The sequence below is a fragment of the Pomacea canaliculata genome, linkage group LG10 (assembly GCF_003073045.1).
Source record: "Pomacea canaliculata isolate SZHN2017 linkage group LG10, ASM307304v1, whole genome shotgun sequence".
NCBI classification, from domain to species: Eukaryota; Metazoa; Mollusca; class Gastropoda; order Architaenioglossa; family Ampullariidae; genus Pomacea; species Pomacea canaliculata.
Window position 1 is genome coordinate 22,125,384 of NC_037599.1, and position 16,547 is coordinate 22,141,930.

A 16,547-nucleotide genomic window follows, 5' to 3' on the forward strand; every position below is an offset into this window, starting at 1 on the left:
AAGAGTAACCTCCCTTCTCGAGCTTCCCGCGTCCTGCCTAGGGGAAGAGATTACTCCTCGCCATAAGACGAACTAATGGCACGAAGCAACCATGAATGCCGCGGTCGTTTTAGAGTCAGAAGATTTTATGACAGAATTCCTCTATCTCTTCACCTCTTCAGCTCATGATGTAGCCCTGAAATGGCAAATTACTCTAGACCGCATCTGCATTTGCACAGAAAATCCTGACAATCCTGTAAATGCCAACGCACGTGTCGACAGATTGAATTTTCTGTGTCACGGTTCCATGATAATCGACGTACCATCGAAACTCTTCATAGGATGTTCCGGATGACCTCGAGGTAAGTTTGCATAAGAGTGTATAAAGTATTTAAGAGCATATCAAGTGTTTATAAGAGTGTGGGAAAGGTTTACAGGAGTGTGGGGTATACATATATATAGAGAGAATAAAATAAATATTACACTGCTTCTTTTCTGACTTACCTATCGCAGGGATCTCTAGAACATAACCCTCGCGATAGATGAGGGATCACTGTATTAATACTTGGATACGATAACTAACTGTTCATGTCACGTTCTTGTCTCAATTTCTAAGAGCATACTCCTTGCGAGTGTACGCTATAAAAAAAAACAAACACATGATTATTATATCAGCAGAGCGCTAATGTATGCATTTTTATAGTAGAGATCTTCAGTATTAGATCTGCAAATCATGTTTTCCAGGATTGGATTCCCCCACATCTCTCACAAGAATAGACTCATTTGCCACCTTGAAGATGCTTGCCGATAAATCATTCTACAGCATGGCAAGGGATTGTCACACAGATGTGTTATGCATGTCTGAAAAGTTGTCATGTACATGTAGACATAATTAGATGGTCACAAAGGAGCGTATTTCACTAGCAAGCTTTGAGCTGTGTGCATACAAATCCCTTACCAGTACTGACAAGTTATGTTGGTAACTGTTGTCATCGGAAATGGACTCAGTAGCTGTTATTGGCGGCAAGACTCCATACTAAGGCCAGTGGTGAACAAGCCTGCATATAATCAGTAGTCCACTCCTTTATGCTTGCCAAACAGTTCTTCCTTTGTCCACCTTAGTGCCATACCTCTGCAAGTTACCCTGAAGGATGGACAAAGTGTCAAGGTCAGTCCAACTTCACAGTTGCAGAAAAGACTTCCTGTGCCCAGTGAGGGTGATGACTGTGAGAGCAGGGATACCAGGTGTTGTTAGTGCTTTTGATGTCCTTGGAACAAGATTTCCAAACTAAGGAAACTACATCTGGCATAAAGGCTATCCTGCCATGCACCTACAGGTAAAAAGATCTTTCAGAAATATTGTAAATTTAAGCTTAAGTAAAGACAGTCAGAATGCAATGCAGAACAAAGAAAAATAGTGGTGACACAGAATATTTGGTTGCCTTGTCACGTTTTTTAAAATTCCATAAGCCATTTGACTTATCAGATTCCTAGAAAGACTACTATAAGAAAGGGAATTTTGTTTTAATTTCTTGCTACAATTCTAAAAAATTAGTGTAGAGGTATGAAGATTTTAATCTAATTGATTATATACGTTTTTGATATAAAAATCTTCACACTTCATCTCCCTATAGTTTTGATAATTTATTTGTTTTATTATTGCTAGAATTGTTTTCCCAAAATTGGTGGATCCATTCTTGAGGTGTCATGACAATGTTTTATGTATTTTTGTGTGCAGGTTGTCTGCAACAGAGCTACAATTTCCTTATGTCCACACTGACAGTGTGGGGGTCAGTCCATGACAGTTATTAATTAATTTTTTTTTTTTTATCTCTTATTTCTCTGTTGTAACAATATTTCCTCCTTTTGATTTGAGTGTTAACTCTGGCAGATATACTTTACGTACTTTATTCTTTAGCTTAAGCTACAAGTCCAAGTGATATACAATTATCGAAAGCATTTTGTTTCTTTTGGTAAAGGTGTAAAACATGTTCAGATCTGATCATCCATGGCCTGTTATTAATACAGTGTATTCTATATACATGTTGAATGAAAATAACTACTCTAACTCATTTACAATCTAGGGCTAAGTTTGAGGATGTTATCCAGAAAGAAATTTGCGCTACTTAAAAAAAATATGATCACTCAACTGAAGAAGATAAAAGAATCAAATTGTTAACAAAAGATCACATTGTGTAGAAATCAAGTATTCCAGCTGTCGCGTAATGCGATCGGTCGTCGCAGGACTTGCTCTCACAGGCACACTAGCAATCACACAGACTTTCATGCGCCCGACGCAAGCAACGAAGCCAATCACTCCTCAGTTGACACAAAACACATACACTTGAATTTATTGGCGGTCACAAAGTACGACTCATCAGCTCAAAAAAAAAAAAAGTAGAAGAAAATAACCATTACAACAAACTACAAAGTAAAGCAAATGGAGGAGAGCCCCTCTACTGATAAGAGAATGATTGAACACACAAACGTTTTGGACATGCACATCCCCCCACCCACCCCCAAAACAGACCTCGAATGTGGATGGCTTGCTCGCCAGTCCCAACCACCTGCTCAGATACTTCTTCGTACATGCCACGTATATTCGAGAACGTCTCCCCGCGCTTGTCGGGTAACGGGACCGGCGTTGCGGGACTTGCTCTCTCACAGCCACACTCGCAAACACACAAACTTCCACGCGCCCGACGCGAGCGACAAGACCAATCACTCCTCAGTGGACACAAAACACTCACACGAAGTCACAATACGAGACTAAAATTTATTGGCGTTGCAGAGTGCGACCACCAACTCCCCTCCCAAAGAGAGAGAGGGAGAGTGATGTCCCTTCATATAACTGGCTAGATGGTGTCAGCTCTTCAGCACACTTCGTCTTTACCCGTTTATCTGCGTCAGTTTTTGTGTACCAATGCTCAGTGAATCTGTGATATCATTATCAATTTTTTCTGGATTGGTTGCTGTGTCTTCGCAACTTCTTTCAATTTTCTAGAGCATTTTATTTCAACTATAACGTCCACGCCATCTTTTAGATCTGTGCATCATCTGATAATTTGTGCCTGTGGTGTTATTGGTTTGTGGGTATTTTGAGTGGTGGCATTCAATAAACTCTCCAGCCAGACCACGCACAAGAGACATCTTGTAGGTTCCCGCTCAAGTATATTCAACCAAAACGGAACTAAACCTTTTACGGATTTTTACATTTTCGGAATAAGGCCAACACTTGCCTTATGTCACATCTCCCTTTCTTTAGTTAAAATGGACATTAATGTTTCAACCTAACTTAATTAACATTAATTTTAGCCTGTATCTTCCACGCCTAACTTTCTTGCTACAATTCTAAAATTACAACTGCACTACGATAAGCTGAATCTTCTTTATCAAGGCGCGTAGCTACCTCATAGTTCTGCCACTGACGAAGAAATTTTTTCCAATTTGCTTCAATGTTAGAAGACAAATCCATCTTTGAGGGAACCGGAACATTTGCAGTGAAATGTTTTCTCTGGTGTGTCTCTGTCATGTTGCTGGCGTCCAACAAAAAAAAAAAACCGAAGTAACCAACGTTCTTGAAGTGGCGTACACGAATGTTTGTACTAAGCACGGCAAGTCAAAACTTATGTAGAGTACACAAAACTTTGAATCATCCAACTGCACACTATAAAGACATGCTGTGAGAAATGTCACATTGCAAACTGGAACGTACTGCGCAATATTTCGAAATGGGAAAATAACTTGCCTACCTGAGAGTTTCTGGAGAAATCACATGGCTAGCACTTTGCTGCTCACTTCTGACACCATGTGGTATTATTGGTATTATTATTCAATAAACTCTCCAGTGAGACCACGCACAATAGACGTCTTCTTGTAGGCTTAAGAGCATACAACTACAAAGTAAAGCAAATGGAGGAGAGCCCCTCTACTGATAAGAGAATGATTGAACACACACAAACGTTTTGGACATGCACATCCCCCTATCCACCCCCAAAACAGACCTCGAATGTGGATGGCTCGCTCGCCTGTCCCAACCACCTGCTCAGATACTTCTTCGTACATGCCACGTATTTTCGAGAACGTCTCCCCGCGCTTGTCGGCTAACGGGGCCGGCATCGCGGGACTTGCTCTCTCACAGCCACACTCGCAAACACACAAACTTCCACGCGCCCGACGCGAGCGACAAGACCAATCACTCCTCAGTGGACACAAAACACTCACACGAAGTCACAATATGAGACTAAAATTTATTGGCGTCGCAGAGTGCGACCACCAACTCCCCTCCCAAAGAGGGAGAGTGATGTCCCTTCATATAACTGGCTAGATGGTGTCAGCTCTTCAGCACACTTCGTCTTTACCCGTTTATCTGCGTCAGTTTTTGTGTACCAATGCTCTGTGATATCATTATCAATTTTTTTCTGGATTGGTTGCTGTATCTTCGCAACTTCTTTCAATTTTCTAGAGCATTTTATTTCAACTATAACGTCCACGCCATCTTGCCATCTTTTAGATCTGTGCATCATCTGATTATATTTGTGCCCACAGACAATTGTAACTTTTTCAGTACTGCCGATCATTGCAGTTTTCCACTTTCTGATTTGTGGACCTGTGTTTTATCGTTGCTGCAAACTAGATCTTGGATCTTTACGTTTCAACGATGTCGCCAATGATCAGTGCATTTTGCCATGGATACGTGGTTTAATGTCGTCCTGCTTATATTTTAAAGCTGCTGTCACGTTCGCTTCTCAAGGTGCCTGGATACTCAACTTTGCGTCCCTAAAACTTGAAGTGAAGTATTCCGACGAATCTTTCTTCGCCTTTTCTTGATTGTGGGAGAGCTGAAATGTTGCTTTGCGTAACGCCGTTTTACCATGAACTTGTATTGCTGGACAACTGACAGACGATTTTTTTCCCACTTGGCTACTGAAAAGAGACATGCTATCCCAAGTGATATTTCTACAGATAGTGCAGATGAGGTGAGAGACAGTATTGACGGGGCCTGGCCCCGTTTCCTAGTGGTGGAAGGTGCAAAGCAGGCCCGGCCTCTCTCGTCCCTTTCCCCTTTTGCCATAGTGAAAGGTTTTAAAAACATCTCAAACAATTTTTCTGCTATAAAACGTTTGCGATGGACAATTTCTTGTCCAGTGCGCAAATCAAACAGCTTCTGAAGCTCTCCGCCGATGGGACGGGAAACAATTTGTTGATCGGCCCATAAAGGTCATTCCACACCGATCCCTCAACTCCTCGAAGGGGGTCATTCGTTGCCCTGACCTTGCTGGGATGACAGAGACTGACATCAGGTCCGAATTGGCTTCTCAGGGGGTTTCAGCGGGACAAAGAGTCGCACTAAGGAAGGACGGGAAATCTATCCCTACCAACACTTTATTCCTAACATTCTGTCCACCCAAAATACCCGACTTCATTGAGGTTGGGTATTTACGGGTTAAAGTTTCTATCTTTATTCCCTCTCCATTGCGCTGCTTCAACTGCCAGCGTTATGGACACGGGGCTAGCTTCTGCAAGTCCCAGGCCCGCTGCTTTCGCTGCAGTGGTACCGGCCATGCGGCAGCTAATTGCTCTTCAAGCGCAAAGTGTGCAAACTGTGATGGATCACACATCGCATCGTCTAAAGACTGCCCGAAGTGGAAGGAAGAGGTAGTCATTCAACGTGTACGTGCGGAATCTGGCGTCTCGTACGCTGATGCTTGCCGTAGTGGGTGACTCCTCAGGAATGCCTTCTATTTCAAGTTCCATGTCTTACTCAGCAGCAGTCATAAATGGACCATCTACCTCTGTATTCATCCAGACTATGACATGGGTATCTTCAGAAGGTCCTGTCCCTATATCTCAGTTTATGCCTCCTCCTACAAGCTGTGGTGGCACCCAGTCATCACAGAAATCTCAAGCCACACAAGCATCACAGTCGAAGCATTCCCCTTCACCAATCAGAAACTTCCCGCCAACGAACACGCAACACAAAATCGCCAAAAAACAAGAATACCACACCTCAGACAGACAAGAACAAAACAAAAATTACCAAAAACACCCATTACATCTAGGACCACCACAGTAGCACCTATCCCTATTCTAAATCGTTATACTCCTCTTGGCGAGCATGAGATAGATATGTATGAGCAACGCTTAATGTCGCATTCTCCATCCCGCCGTCCCCTGCCTTCATCCGCTTCTTCTTCAATTACTATGGAGCGGTCTACATCCCTTCAGCCGTGATATAGTCATAGTTGCTAGCACGGCATAAAACAAAAATCCCTAACCCAAAAGAAGAAAGAAAAAAAGACAAGACCCGTAGTACAAGTGGCCAAACAGAACAAATAGGGAAGAACCCCGCTATTAATACACGCACACACCAAAAACGGAATCAAACACCCACCCACGCACGTCTAAACCTCTAGCTTATGACGCTCGCGTGGTCTGACGCGGCACACAACTCTCGTTGCAGTTCAGAAGGGTATTCCTTCCTTCCAGGTCACTGTCTGAGACGCTCGCCGCTTACTGCCACGGGTAAGTCACGGCGTCACACACACACACCACCCCTCCCCCCACTACTTCCAAGAACACAGTCCGTCGTTGCGACTCGAGCCTCAGGGCTTGACCAACAGTCCGCTAACTTTTCAGGTCTGGTCACACGCAGGAGGTTAACTGCACCCCGTCCTCAGTGTGCTGTCTGACGGCAGTCCGTTAATCCTTCGGCTGTGTGGTGGCTTTTCATTCCGCTTGTTCGAGTGATCCGGTGGTTGAGCCTGTAGAAAATGATGTACACGAGCACCTCACTCTACTGCCATGCATAAAGAACCACAAGGCTGGCCTCCCAAGTGTCTCTAATTCCATTCCACCAACAGCGTTGTCTGCTACGACAGACACGAAACCTTACCCACACAAAGAGAACTCCCTAATACAGACTGTGTATCATGCTGCGAGCTCTCAGCCGACCAACACAAGGCACTGTCGATTTGATGACAACCGTGTTTATTCTACTAGAAGACAATATGGCTACTCGCCAACCTTCACGTCAATAAAAACTGAACATAAAGCCCCGGATGTCCCCCCCGGGATAACTCTTATCATTACAGACTGAGTCGCTAAGCACATATCATTACAACACAAATAAAAATCCCCCAAAATACAGATTCAGCACATAAATCTTCAACCCCACACACACACACGTCTATACAGAGATCTCTCAGCCTCAGTCGCTCACGCACCCTGCACTAGCTTGAGAAACGGCGACAGGAAGTTCTAATTACTTACCCAATCGGCTCATGATGCACTCAGAAAAACGCAGGAGAAGGTGGAACTGCCGCCAGGACACATCCCCACCCCATGAAGAAAAAGGCACACATCCCAGTCCTGAGCACCACACAGAAGGCACGAGATACGGGAGGGACGTACCAACACAGGGAAGCACACAGTCAAGCCCTGGGTACATCCACGCCTCCTCGCACCGACGCTCTTCTCTAACACTGCCGGTCCGATCCAGGGCTTACAACACAAAAACTCTGGCCTGGCCCTGGGAGAAGAAAACTTCCAACCTCCCCTCGCTAATAGCGTTCCCGCCCTCCTGTCCCATCAGGACTTGCAACAAAAGACCCCATCAGGTAAGCACCCCTGCTTATGGCATGCTCCGATGAGGGTCTATTACCTACCTGAGCAGAGTGAAAGACGACCGCACCTCCCCCTCGGGCGCCCCCACTCACAGCCCCCATACCTCGACCACCCACCCACAGCAAGCAACACACGACAGCCCTCTTGTCTGGCTGTTCGGAACTTCTTCCAGTAAGTGTCCGCAGTGAGCTGAAAGAAAAACAAAACTGCCCAGAACTGGTCACTGCTTAACAGATAAGACCCGAAGCTACAGGCAAGGAACCCCAGTGCCCCCCTCCTGGTCCCCACACCTCGACCACCCCAGCGAGACGCGACACCAGTCAGAGAATAGACTTGTCATTCACCGCACCTTTACAAAACTCACACACTCGCATCCACAAAATCAAATAGATGTACATCTGTAAAGAAAACAAAATTTAATTAAGAAAGAAATATATAAAAAGGAATCAGATATACGTACAGCAATTATGTACTTGTAATCTGCTACTGAGGTTCTCGGTTATCGACGGTCTTCCACTTTTAGGAAAGGACAGTCAGTATTTCACAGTTCAGGTGCAGTCCAGAATTTATATGATTCCTCGGTTCCACAAAAAGTCCAGTCTTGTGCTGGTGCAAATTCCGTATCAAGTATGCAGGCCCTCAGTCCAGCACACAACAGCTTTTTACGTCTCCTCAAGAGGGACTTCCGCACACAAGCTTGCAAAGTTGGAAAGTGATGTTTCTCTTATTCCAAAGCTGATTTTCCTCTTTCTGCATGAGGGTTGTGCATGGTCACTCATTGATCTCAGACCGATTCAGGGAAGTTAGCAGGTACTCACAATTTTTTACTCTGCTGCTGTGTGTTCAAGCCAGCATGTCCCGTGTCACTGGTCAGGATTTACCGGCCCCGCTTTGACCATCCGTTCAGGTCATTAAAAGGAGCAGTGATAACTTGACCAGTCCACTGTTGGTCTAAACAGCTTCACTAAAAAGTACAAAATACATTTTCTACAGTCTCTCAGATCTCTCATGTAGACTTTCTTAACCCCAAAAAAGCCAGAGAAACTGACATCCTACAAATACACATATAAGATAAAATGAATATGCACACACACACACACCAAGCTTTCTGTACATTATAACCATGAGCAATCTGATATCTGAAAAGATACCATTGAAATTGCAAAAAATAATGAATGTGATAGGACACTGACCCTTTAAATTCACATATTGAGGACAAAGCATTCTGCACAAACAGGTCATTCACAAATGTTAGAAACATTGAAAAGGCTCCGCAGGGTGACTTGCACATGCTGCATACAGCTGAGACATGATTGTAATAGCATCTTGGTTTCTTTGTTATAGAAGACTTAATTTTAGCCAAAAGTAGTATTGTTTGTAGTCCTTATACAGACACTTTTTTAAGTGACTGATAAAAAAAACAAAATCTCACCTGTGGCAAGAAATCTCAGCGTCATAACAAGCTTTTCGCCAGGTGAGAAGTACCTGCGCATATTTGTTGTCTGCTTTGCGATGTACGGTTCTGAATGTGCTGCGGCTCCATTCTCACAAAGTTGCTGTAAGAGTCTGAATCCTCAGCAGTCAGCTCCCACATCAGAACATTGTAGGCACCTTGCTGGGCTCTTCTTTTAAACCATGTTCTTACCCACCACCAGCACACATAAGAAGACTTGAAACAATAACAGCAAATCCACACTGTGCTTTCCTTGAGCTGACCATGCCATGTATGATTGCGGCAGCTTTCGCCCTTCGCCTCATGAAGTGAGCAAATTGCCATAAAAAGAGGCTACAAACCACACAAAAAGTTGAAATTTCCAACGGCATTTCCACAGGATATGTAACACACAATTCAGTTTACAACTTTTTAGGCAGGATTTGCCTATGAAAGTGAAAGAGTGCATCGGGAAGCATGGACTTCTATTGGGAAAATTGTGAAGTGTTGCTATTAATGGATCTCCAAATTTAACCCACAGGAAGGTTGGTCTTCTGACCAGAATTCAGCAAACTGTTCATGAAAAAAGTTGCTGTAAAAGTCTGAATCCCCAGCAGTCAGCTCCCACATCAGAACATTGTAGGTGCCTTGCTGAGCTCTTCTTTTAAATCATGGTCTTACCCACCACCTTCGCTTTGTCTTCTTTTTCTTTAAAACATGAAGTGGTGCTGCAAGCATCAACATTTCATCGTCTGCTGAGTCCGCCATTACGGAAATCAAGAGACGTTACTGTCGTGCACTTTTTAACATTTTCGGAAACAAGTCTGCCCGTGTGGCGAGACGCGGTCGGGCGTCGCAAGACTTGCTCCACGGACAGTCCGTCAACAGGGATGGGCAAGCTACTTTTAATTTGTAGCCGGCTAGGCTGCAGCTACTTTTTTTCAAAATGTAGCCGGCTACACTACAGCTACAATTTTCCAAAAAGTAGCCAGCTACTTTTGGCTACTTTTAAAATGTAGTCAGCTTCTTTTGGCTCAAAATTATCCAGTTGCATAAAAGCAAAGTGCAATGCATACTTGAATGGTTGAAGTAACATTGTTTCATCTATTCCATATTTCCAATTCACTTACCTCATCCACTATAGGCGTAATATCCATTCCCCCCTAATTTTTTTTGTGTACAATTCTATATTGTCTTCAGATTTTGGACATCTAATTGAAGGGAGGTCCATTGTGACCTGCTCATTTTTATAATTGAATTTAAGTCTACAGTTGTCTTGTACATGTACCTATTCAGTTATAAGCATGACACAGAACTGCATTCCTCAATATGTGCTTAAATAAATTATGAAAGTGGGATAATAAACACCATTTCATTGTTGTTGCTGGTGGTATGTTGTTTGTGTATGAAAGTTTAGAGGGTCGGTGGTGGTGTTAGTTTTGGCAGGCCTTTTTGTTTTTAGAGTTGTGCTCGAAACACATTGGCATGGACCTGCTGGGACATCATGAAAAAGAGTGCTTGGAAGTGATTGACTATGTGGTAGGTCTACGATATTACCTGGCATCCTTGTTAGGGGTTTCTCGTATAAATGTGAGGTGTAGGTGTGTGTGTGAATGTCTTTTATGGGTGTGTATGCCTGCCTGTTACATTATATATATATGCTCATATTATGTGTGGTTGTGAATGTGAGCAAAAGAAAAATTTCTGCCCTGGACTTCCTCAGACAGACAATATTTGATTTGAAATTGCTCCTGTGTATACTATAGCAGTGGTTCTCAAAGTGTGGTCCGCGGGCGTAGGCCAGGTGGTCCGCGGCTGACAGTCGTCATAGGTCAGCAAAGTGATGTTTAAAGTGATGCATTCCTCGCATTAACATTTTAATTACAAATAACGAGGTATACGTAGTTTTATGTCAACTTATTACTATGCTACTGTCACAAAAGGACATTTAGTTTTGAATTGTAATGAAACAAATGCGGCAATTTAAATTTGAAATTCATAGTACAGAGTGATTTTTAGACCTTGGTGGTCCGCCATAATTTTTTACTTAGGCTTTGGTGGTCCGCCATAGCTTTTACTTAAGTAAAGTGGTCCGCGGTCCGAAAAACTTTGAGAACCACTGTACTATAGGAACATTGCGGAAAGTTAAGTTTTGCTTGAGGTATATAAGGGCAGAGCTGACGTGTGCAGATAAGTCAAGAAGAGACAGCCCTGACTTTTAGCACCTCATACAATGTGATGCAGCCATAGCCATTACAATGTACAAGCCCCAGAATTAAAGTGTTGCACACCTGCTAGCGAAAAGAACAGTAGAAAGTGAGGCAAAGGACATCAGAACCGCGTGGGCCCAACTGAAGGGGGCTGCCCAAAACTGGGTCCACCGGCAAGGTGTTGTTGAGGCCCTGTGCTCCGTAAGGGAGCAACAAGGAATAAACTAAACACCTGCTGGCTGTTCCTGCCTTTGTTTGAGTGTGTTGGAAGTTCATTACTGTCACATCATAACTTACCACTTGGTTAGAAAAGTATTCTTAATGCTGTCTTTGATCTCTCTCACACTTTCTTTATTGAATCATCTTGCATTTCCTTTCAATTTTGAGATACAACACGCCCTTCAACTTGGGGCCATAGTGAGGACAAGTTGTTACCCAGAGGCAGAGCAGGAAACTCAAGGAAAAGTTTTAACACAGACCCTGCAGATGTTTTACCCTTTTAATGGTAGCTATAAAGACATGGCAAAAGTACCTTGAGCTAAATAAAGATGAAGTAGTGCATACAGAGTCTCGCCACTGCACTGTTATGAAAATAAGATTCTTCGCGTTCCCCGTTTTATCCTGGGGCTCTTGCTTCATAACTATGACCCTTGGAGACTTTGCTTCTCAAGAAACTAAAACTTAATAGCCACAGGTTAAAATGTATTCAGAAGGTACTGACCCAACATTCAAGAACTCACATATTTTTTTATGTGAAAGCATTTCCCCTTCCTCATCATTGCTATTGGCATCTGCACACTTGTTGTCTGTTGTCCAGCTGAAATGTTTGCCTGTGCCTCACTTTGCAGTTTCATAACAAAAGCACTGCACCATTTGTTTACAAGTCTTTTTCAGTAAAAATATGACATAAATTGACGAATCTTGCAGCTGCTACCTTTGCAAGTTAATGCAATAAATGGAAAAGGGATGCTGTTCTAATTGGTGAGACACCGTATCTGCGGATTTCTCCCAAATAGTAAATAAAATGAATTACATTAGACCAGTTACAAATTCCACTTAGTAGCTTGAAGGTATGGGTCTTAGTATGTATCATGCAGAAGGCCTTGGGCTTACTAAGGTTCTTTAATATCAAGCTGTACATCCAGAGAGCGCCAGTATGGCCTGTACAAGTGGAAGATTGAAAAACTGAAGGTCTGTAAGATGTTTGCCTAAATGGGTCCTAAAAGCAAGCTTGGATCATCAACACATTGGTTATTCAGAGACAACTTAAACATCTTGCAAAGCAAAGGTAAAAAAGAAAAAGAAAAAAGACAATCCGCTCAGAAAAAAAATTAATTTGGTCAACATGATTCCTAGTTGTCACTGCTAAACAGTTATTTATGCTTTTATTCAGGCTTCTGCTAGAAAGCAAACTTGTGTTTTATGACAAAATGATGTCATGTCATACTGCCAGTAAAAATACTTTACATTTGTTTTATTTAAAAATTTGCATGTTGGCTGTTTCTGAGGGAATGTCATATTCTCATACTTTCATCTCTTTCCACACAGTAAGATACAAACCCAGAAGAAAAATCTCTCTCAAATAGGTTTAATTCTATTTTTAATTCGTAACCAATACACCATTTACAACAATAAAGACAAGATCACACATAAAACACTTACACTTCCATGTACCTGGACTTCAAACATTGCTCTATACACTTCTAATTCGTCCACACATTCTTCTCTTACAAAAATGTGCATATTTAAAATAGTCACCATATGAAAACAAGATGTTTATTGTTCATATTCAAATGTGTTTATATATATTTTAAAAAGAAAACATCAGTAAGCAATTCTAGCACTACTAGCTTTGAACTTGCTCTTTTTGTTAACAATATATTTGTCATAATCCTAAGAACGGATTAACCAAATCATGTAATCAATTTTGTTTTGTTGCAAATTTGATATAAGGCTTCTTTAGCACTCTATTTAATGAAGAAAATGAAACACCCACCCATTATCTTAAGATTTATTTGTTTTTTTAACAAGGACACTTCCCTAGCAAGGTTTAAGTAACTGATAACTACTCAGAATATGAACCTGATAATTATATGCTGAGCAATATAGTAAATGATCTAACATATTGGACACAAAGATTTCCACACTCCTGCTTTAACCCTAGTTGCCCCTGCCTTTGCCTGGTTTATGCTGGCCTCCACCTCCACCACCAGCACCACCACCACCACCACCACCCCCACGGCCACCACCACGACCTCCTCTGCCTCCTGCTTGAAATGCACCTGCAGTAGCCACAATTGCAATATCAATACACAGTCTACAAATATATTTAGACATCTGTTTTAAATGAGTTAAATAACTTGACCAAGACTAATTCTAAAAACACAAGTCTTTTGACCAAGGATAAAATGCACTTGTAAAAAATTTCTTTAGCTAGCTAAGACAGACCTCAGGATTCCCAGGTGGGCCACAATATATATTGCAGACATGCAATAACAAAAAAATGTAAAGGAAAAGAAAGAAAGTCCAGTAAAACTATGTATTATTGATCTATTTTATCACACATAGTATATTGTGGTTTGTTTGTTTGTTTGTAAACAGTATGTGGAGATACGGCTTTCGAATTTGCAGGGAGGGGACACTTAATTACAGATTTACACATTGCAGAGGTTAGGGGCACAAAGATCTCTGTGAAGCTGACTATACCTGATACTATACTCTACTAAACTCTAAGGAACAAAATGTTAAACTTTGGCTTTCTGTGAAGTCTGCAATTTTATGGAGATGATTTAAACCTATTGATGTAAAAAGATGCAAAACAAAATACATTCAAAAGAAACCAGACATCCATTGTCTTATTACCTCGACCCCTTCCTCTCTGGTTTCCACCTCCACGGGCTTTGAAATCTCCTCTGCCTTTAGCTTTCTGTATAACCTCTTCTTTGACCATATCAATAACCTCATCAGGAATCCTCAAATACTTGATGGTGCTTCCACGTATGTAGCATTCTGGCATTCGCCAGAACCTATCACCATCCTGAAAAATTTGAAATAATAAAAAAAACAACTAATTTGAACAGTATGCAAACCACAAACAAATAAAAAAACCAACAGCACAAACTAGGTTAATGAATAAATGTAAAGTTTCTTTGATTACATACTCTGGATGTGCAGATGACTTCACGGAGATTTATATTCATCCAGTTGTCGCAGCTCACCAAATGTCCATTGTATGTTTCACCGTTCTTTAACTCTACAAGCTGGCAAAAATACATTTAGCAAATTAAATACATAACACCTATGTGAATAACTAACATATCAATCATGCTGAAATGTTCAATTTCATCAAACTAAAATACACTTGTAGCTGTTACAATGTACACCTAAACATACTTTCATTGTTAGGCAGCCTTTAAACATGCTTTGTACAGCCTTTAGTTATAACATGATGAAAAGTGCACACATATAGCTAAAAAAAATGTGTGAAATAAAAAAAAATTAAAGCTTATTTCTGCATGACTTTATTATGTAAATATTTATTTTTGGAAACTGCTATAAAACAGATTTACAAATCAAGAATTTAGGATCAAGAATAGATCTTTCATCCTTGATATTAAAGCTAAATAACTGAAATGTCACGGTCACTATGTTGGACATAAATACATTACTACCATCAGAATTGTTATTAGGTTTAGAGTCCCATTAAACCTTTATGCAAACTTTAAAATTTCACACAAATATATCCTAAACATCACTGGTGCTGAGCTATAAAAAGAATTACCATTGGGTGGTTGACCGCTGTTCGCAACAAAGAAAGAGGCAGCTGGAATAGAATAAAGAGGTATCACATACGTGTTTGCATTAATACAAGTCAGGAAGACCATTTTCTGAAAGTGACTTTAATGTCGTGTACATGAGAGAAAAAAAAAAATGAACTGTCTATAAACAACAATGTAATCTGATCTATACATAATATACCCAACAGCCAAATCATATACATAGACTATGGGAAGTTTTAATCATTAGTCTCTCATTCCCCACATTTAATTGAAGTGTCATGATAGGAAATGAAATAAACTAGCTGTTTTTAAAATAAAGATTGTCAAACTTAAAATCTTGAAGAAAAGATAAGTGCGCTTTTTTTTTTTTTTACTAATGATTGGGGAAAACTCAATCCTACATACTATTTTCTCAAATCTGGGAGACTACCACTCTTTTGTTCTCAAGATACATACCTAGAATCACCATGAATCAAAATAGACATCATATACAGGTTTAAAATACAAAGGCCTCAGCCAGTGGGAGAGCTGGGACTGATTGCTAATTCTATGTATAAAGGTGACATCATGACTTTGAGCTCTTTGGGGCAGTTAAAACACTTGTCAACAGTCCAGTGAAAATGTCCCGACTCAAAGCTCTTCTCTGTACACTCCCTAAACATAACATCTGTAGGGTTGTTGGAGGTTTACTCTGGGTACTACGGTTTCCTCCCCTCAGAGTGTAAAATCAATTTTAGGTGGAAACACTTTCCCACCAAAGCAAGCATTCAACGTTAGACCTCTCTATGCTTTATGTTTGTATCTTACGAACAAAGTGAAGGTGAGTACGCATCCACAATTTTAGTATTAGTAGCTTGCACCGTGCTTTACACGATCACTAATAAAAATTGCATCCCATAAATTGAACATAGCAGTCGTTTACACGTGTGCGTGTGAGAGAAAGAGACTGATTCCTCATTTCTTCAAGAGCATAGCTCCGGCAAGAGTGTTGGCATCTGTCAAACTACCCAGCAACGGAGAGAGAGATTGTGTGTGTGCGCGCGCGAGCGAACTAGCGAGAGAGAAAAAAAAAATCTGAAGCATTACAGACCATTTATTAGGACCTGCGAAGAAATTGCAACACAGAAACTGACAACGATATAAACCGTGAATGACAGCATTTTGTTGGGAATAAGCAAAAGCAAAATTTGAGATATAGTACATTAGAATAACTTTTGATACTAAATAAAATATCATATACTTTAATAATTACAGGCAAGTAAAAAAATAAATAAATAAAGCTGGATATACCATTTCTGCTCTAAAATCATAAATGGTTCGAAACACGGCGGTTCGAAAGCACAACGATTGAGAGGAAATGGTCTGAATGTCAGTTGTCGTAAGTAATTTTTTTTCTGTTCGTCGTTTTTATTTTTTACAGACCACTTTGGAGGTTACAAAACCATAGAAATTATAATATATGTCAGGTAACATCTTAATTTTATAAAATAGTTTATTTGTTCTCTTTTAGCGACATATCTC

At 41.0% G+C, this 16,547-nt stretch overlaps 1 protein-coding gene and 1 long non-coding RNA gene across 2 annotated transcripts; one reads left to right on the forward strand and one right to left on the reverse strand.

Moving 5' to 3' along the window:
* The first annotated feature begins 31 nt into the window (after window positions 1-31).
* LOC112573479 lies at window positions 32-6,248 on the forward strand. The gene is made up of 3 exons (XR_003101234.1): window positions 32-341; window positions 724-1,316; window positions 1,718-6,248. It is a non-coding gene; the product is annotated as an uncharacterized LOC112573479 (long non-coding RNA).
* Window positions 6,249-12,818: 6,570 nt separating this feature from the next.
* LOC112573808 (U6 snRNA-associated Sm-like protein LSm4) lies at window positions 12,819-16,420 on the reverse strand. Its single transcript, XM_025254414.1, has 5 exons — window positions 16,317-16,420; window positions 15,029-15,070; window positions 14,409-14,507; window positions 14,110-14,284; window positions 12,819-13,529 (listed from the first exon to the last, which is right to left on the reverse strand). Exons 1-5 carry the CDS (start codon window positions 16,317-16,319, stop codon window positions 13,408-13,410), a joined length of 441 nt encoding a protein of 146 aa, XP_025110199.1. The 5' UTR covers window positions 16,320-16,420; the 3' UTR covers window positions 12,819-13,407.
* Window positions 16,421-16,547: the final 127 nt, after the last annotated feature.

What these genes read in the sequence shown, in the direction of transcription:
- LOC112573808 (XM_025254414.1), bottom strand. An exon ending in CAGCGGTCAACCACCCAATG is followed by an intron (nt 14,508 to 15,028) that starts GTAATTCTTTTT and finishes TATTTTTGCCAG; the next exon opens with CTTGTAGAGTTAAAGAACGG. An exon ending in CCAGAGAGGAAGGGGTCGAG is followed by an intron (nt 13,530 to 14,109) that starts GTAATAAGACAA and finishes TGGCTACTGCAG; the next exon opens with GTGCATTTCAAGCAGGAGGC.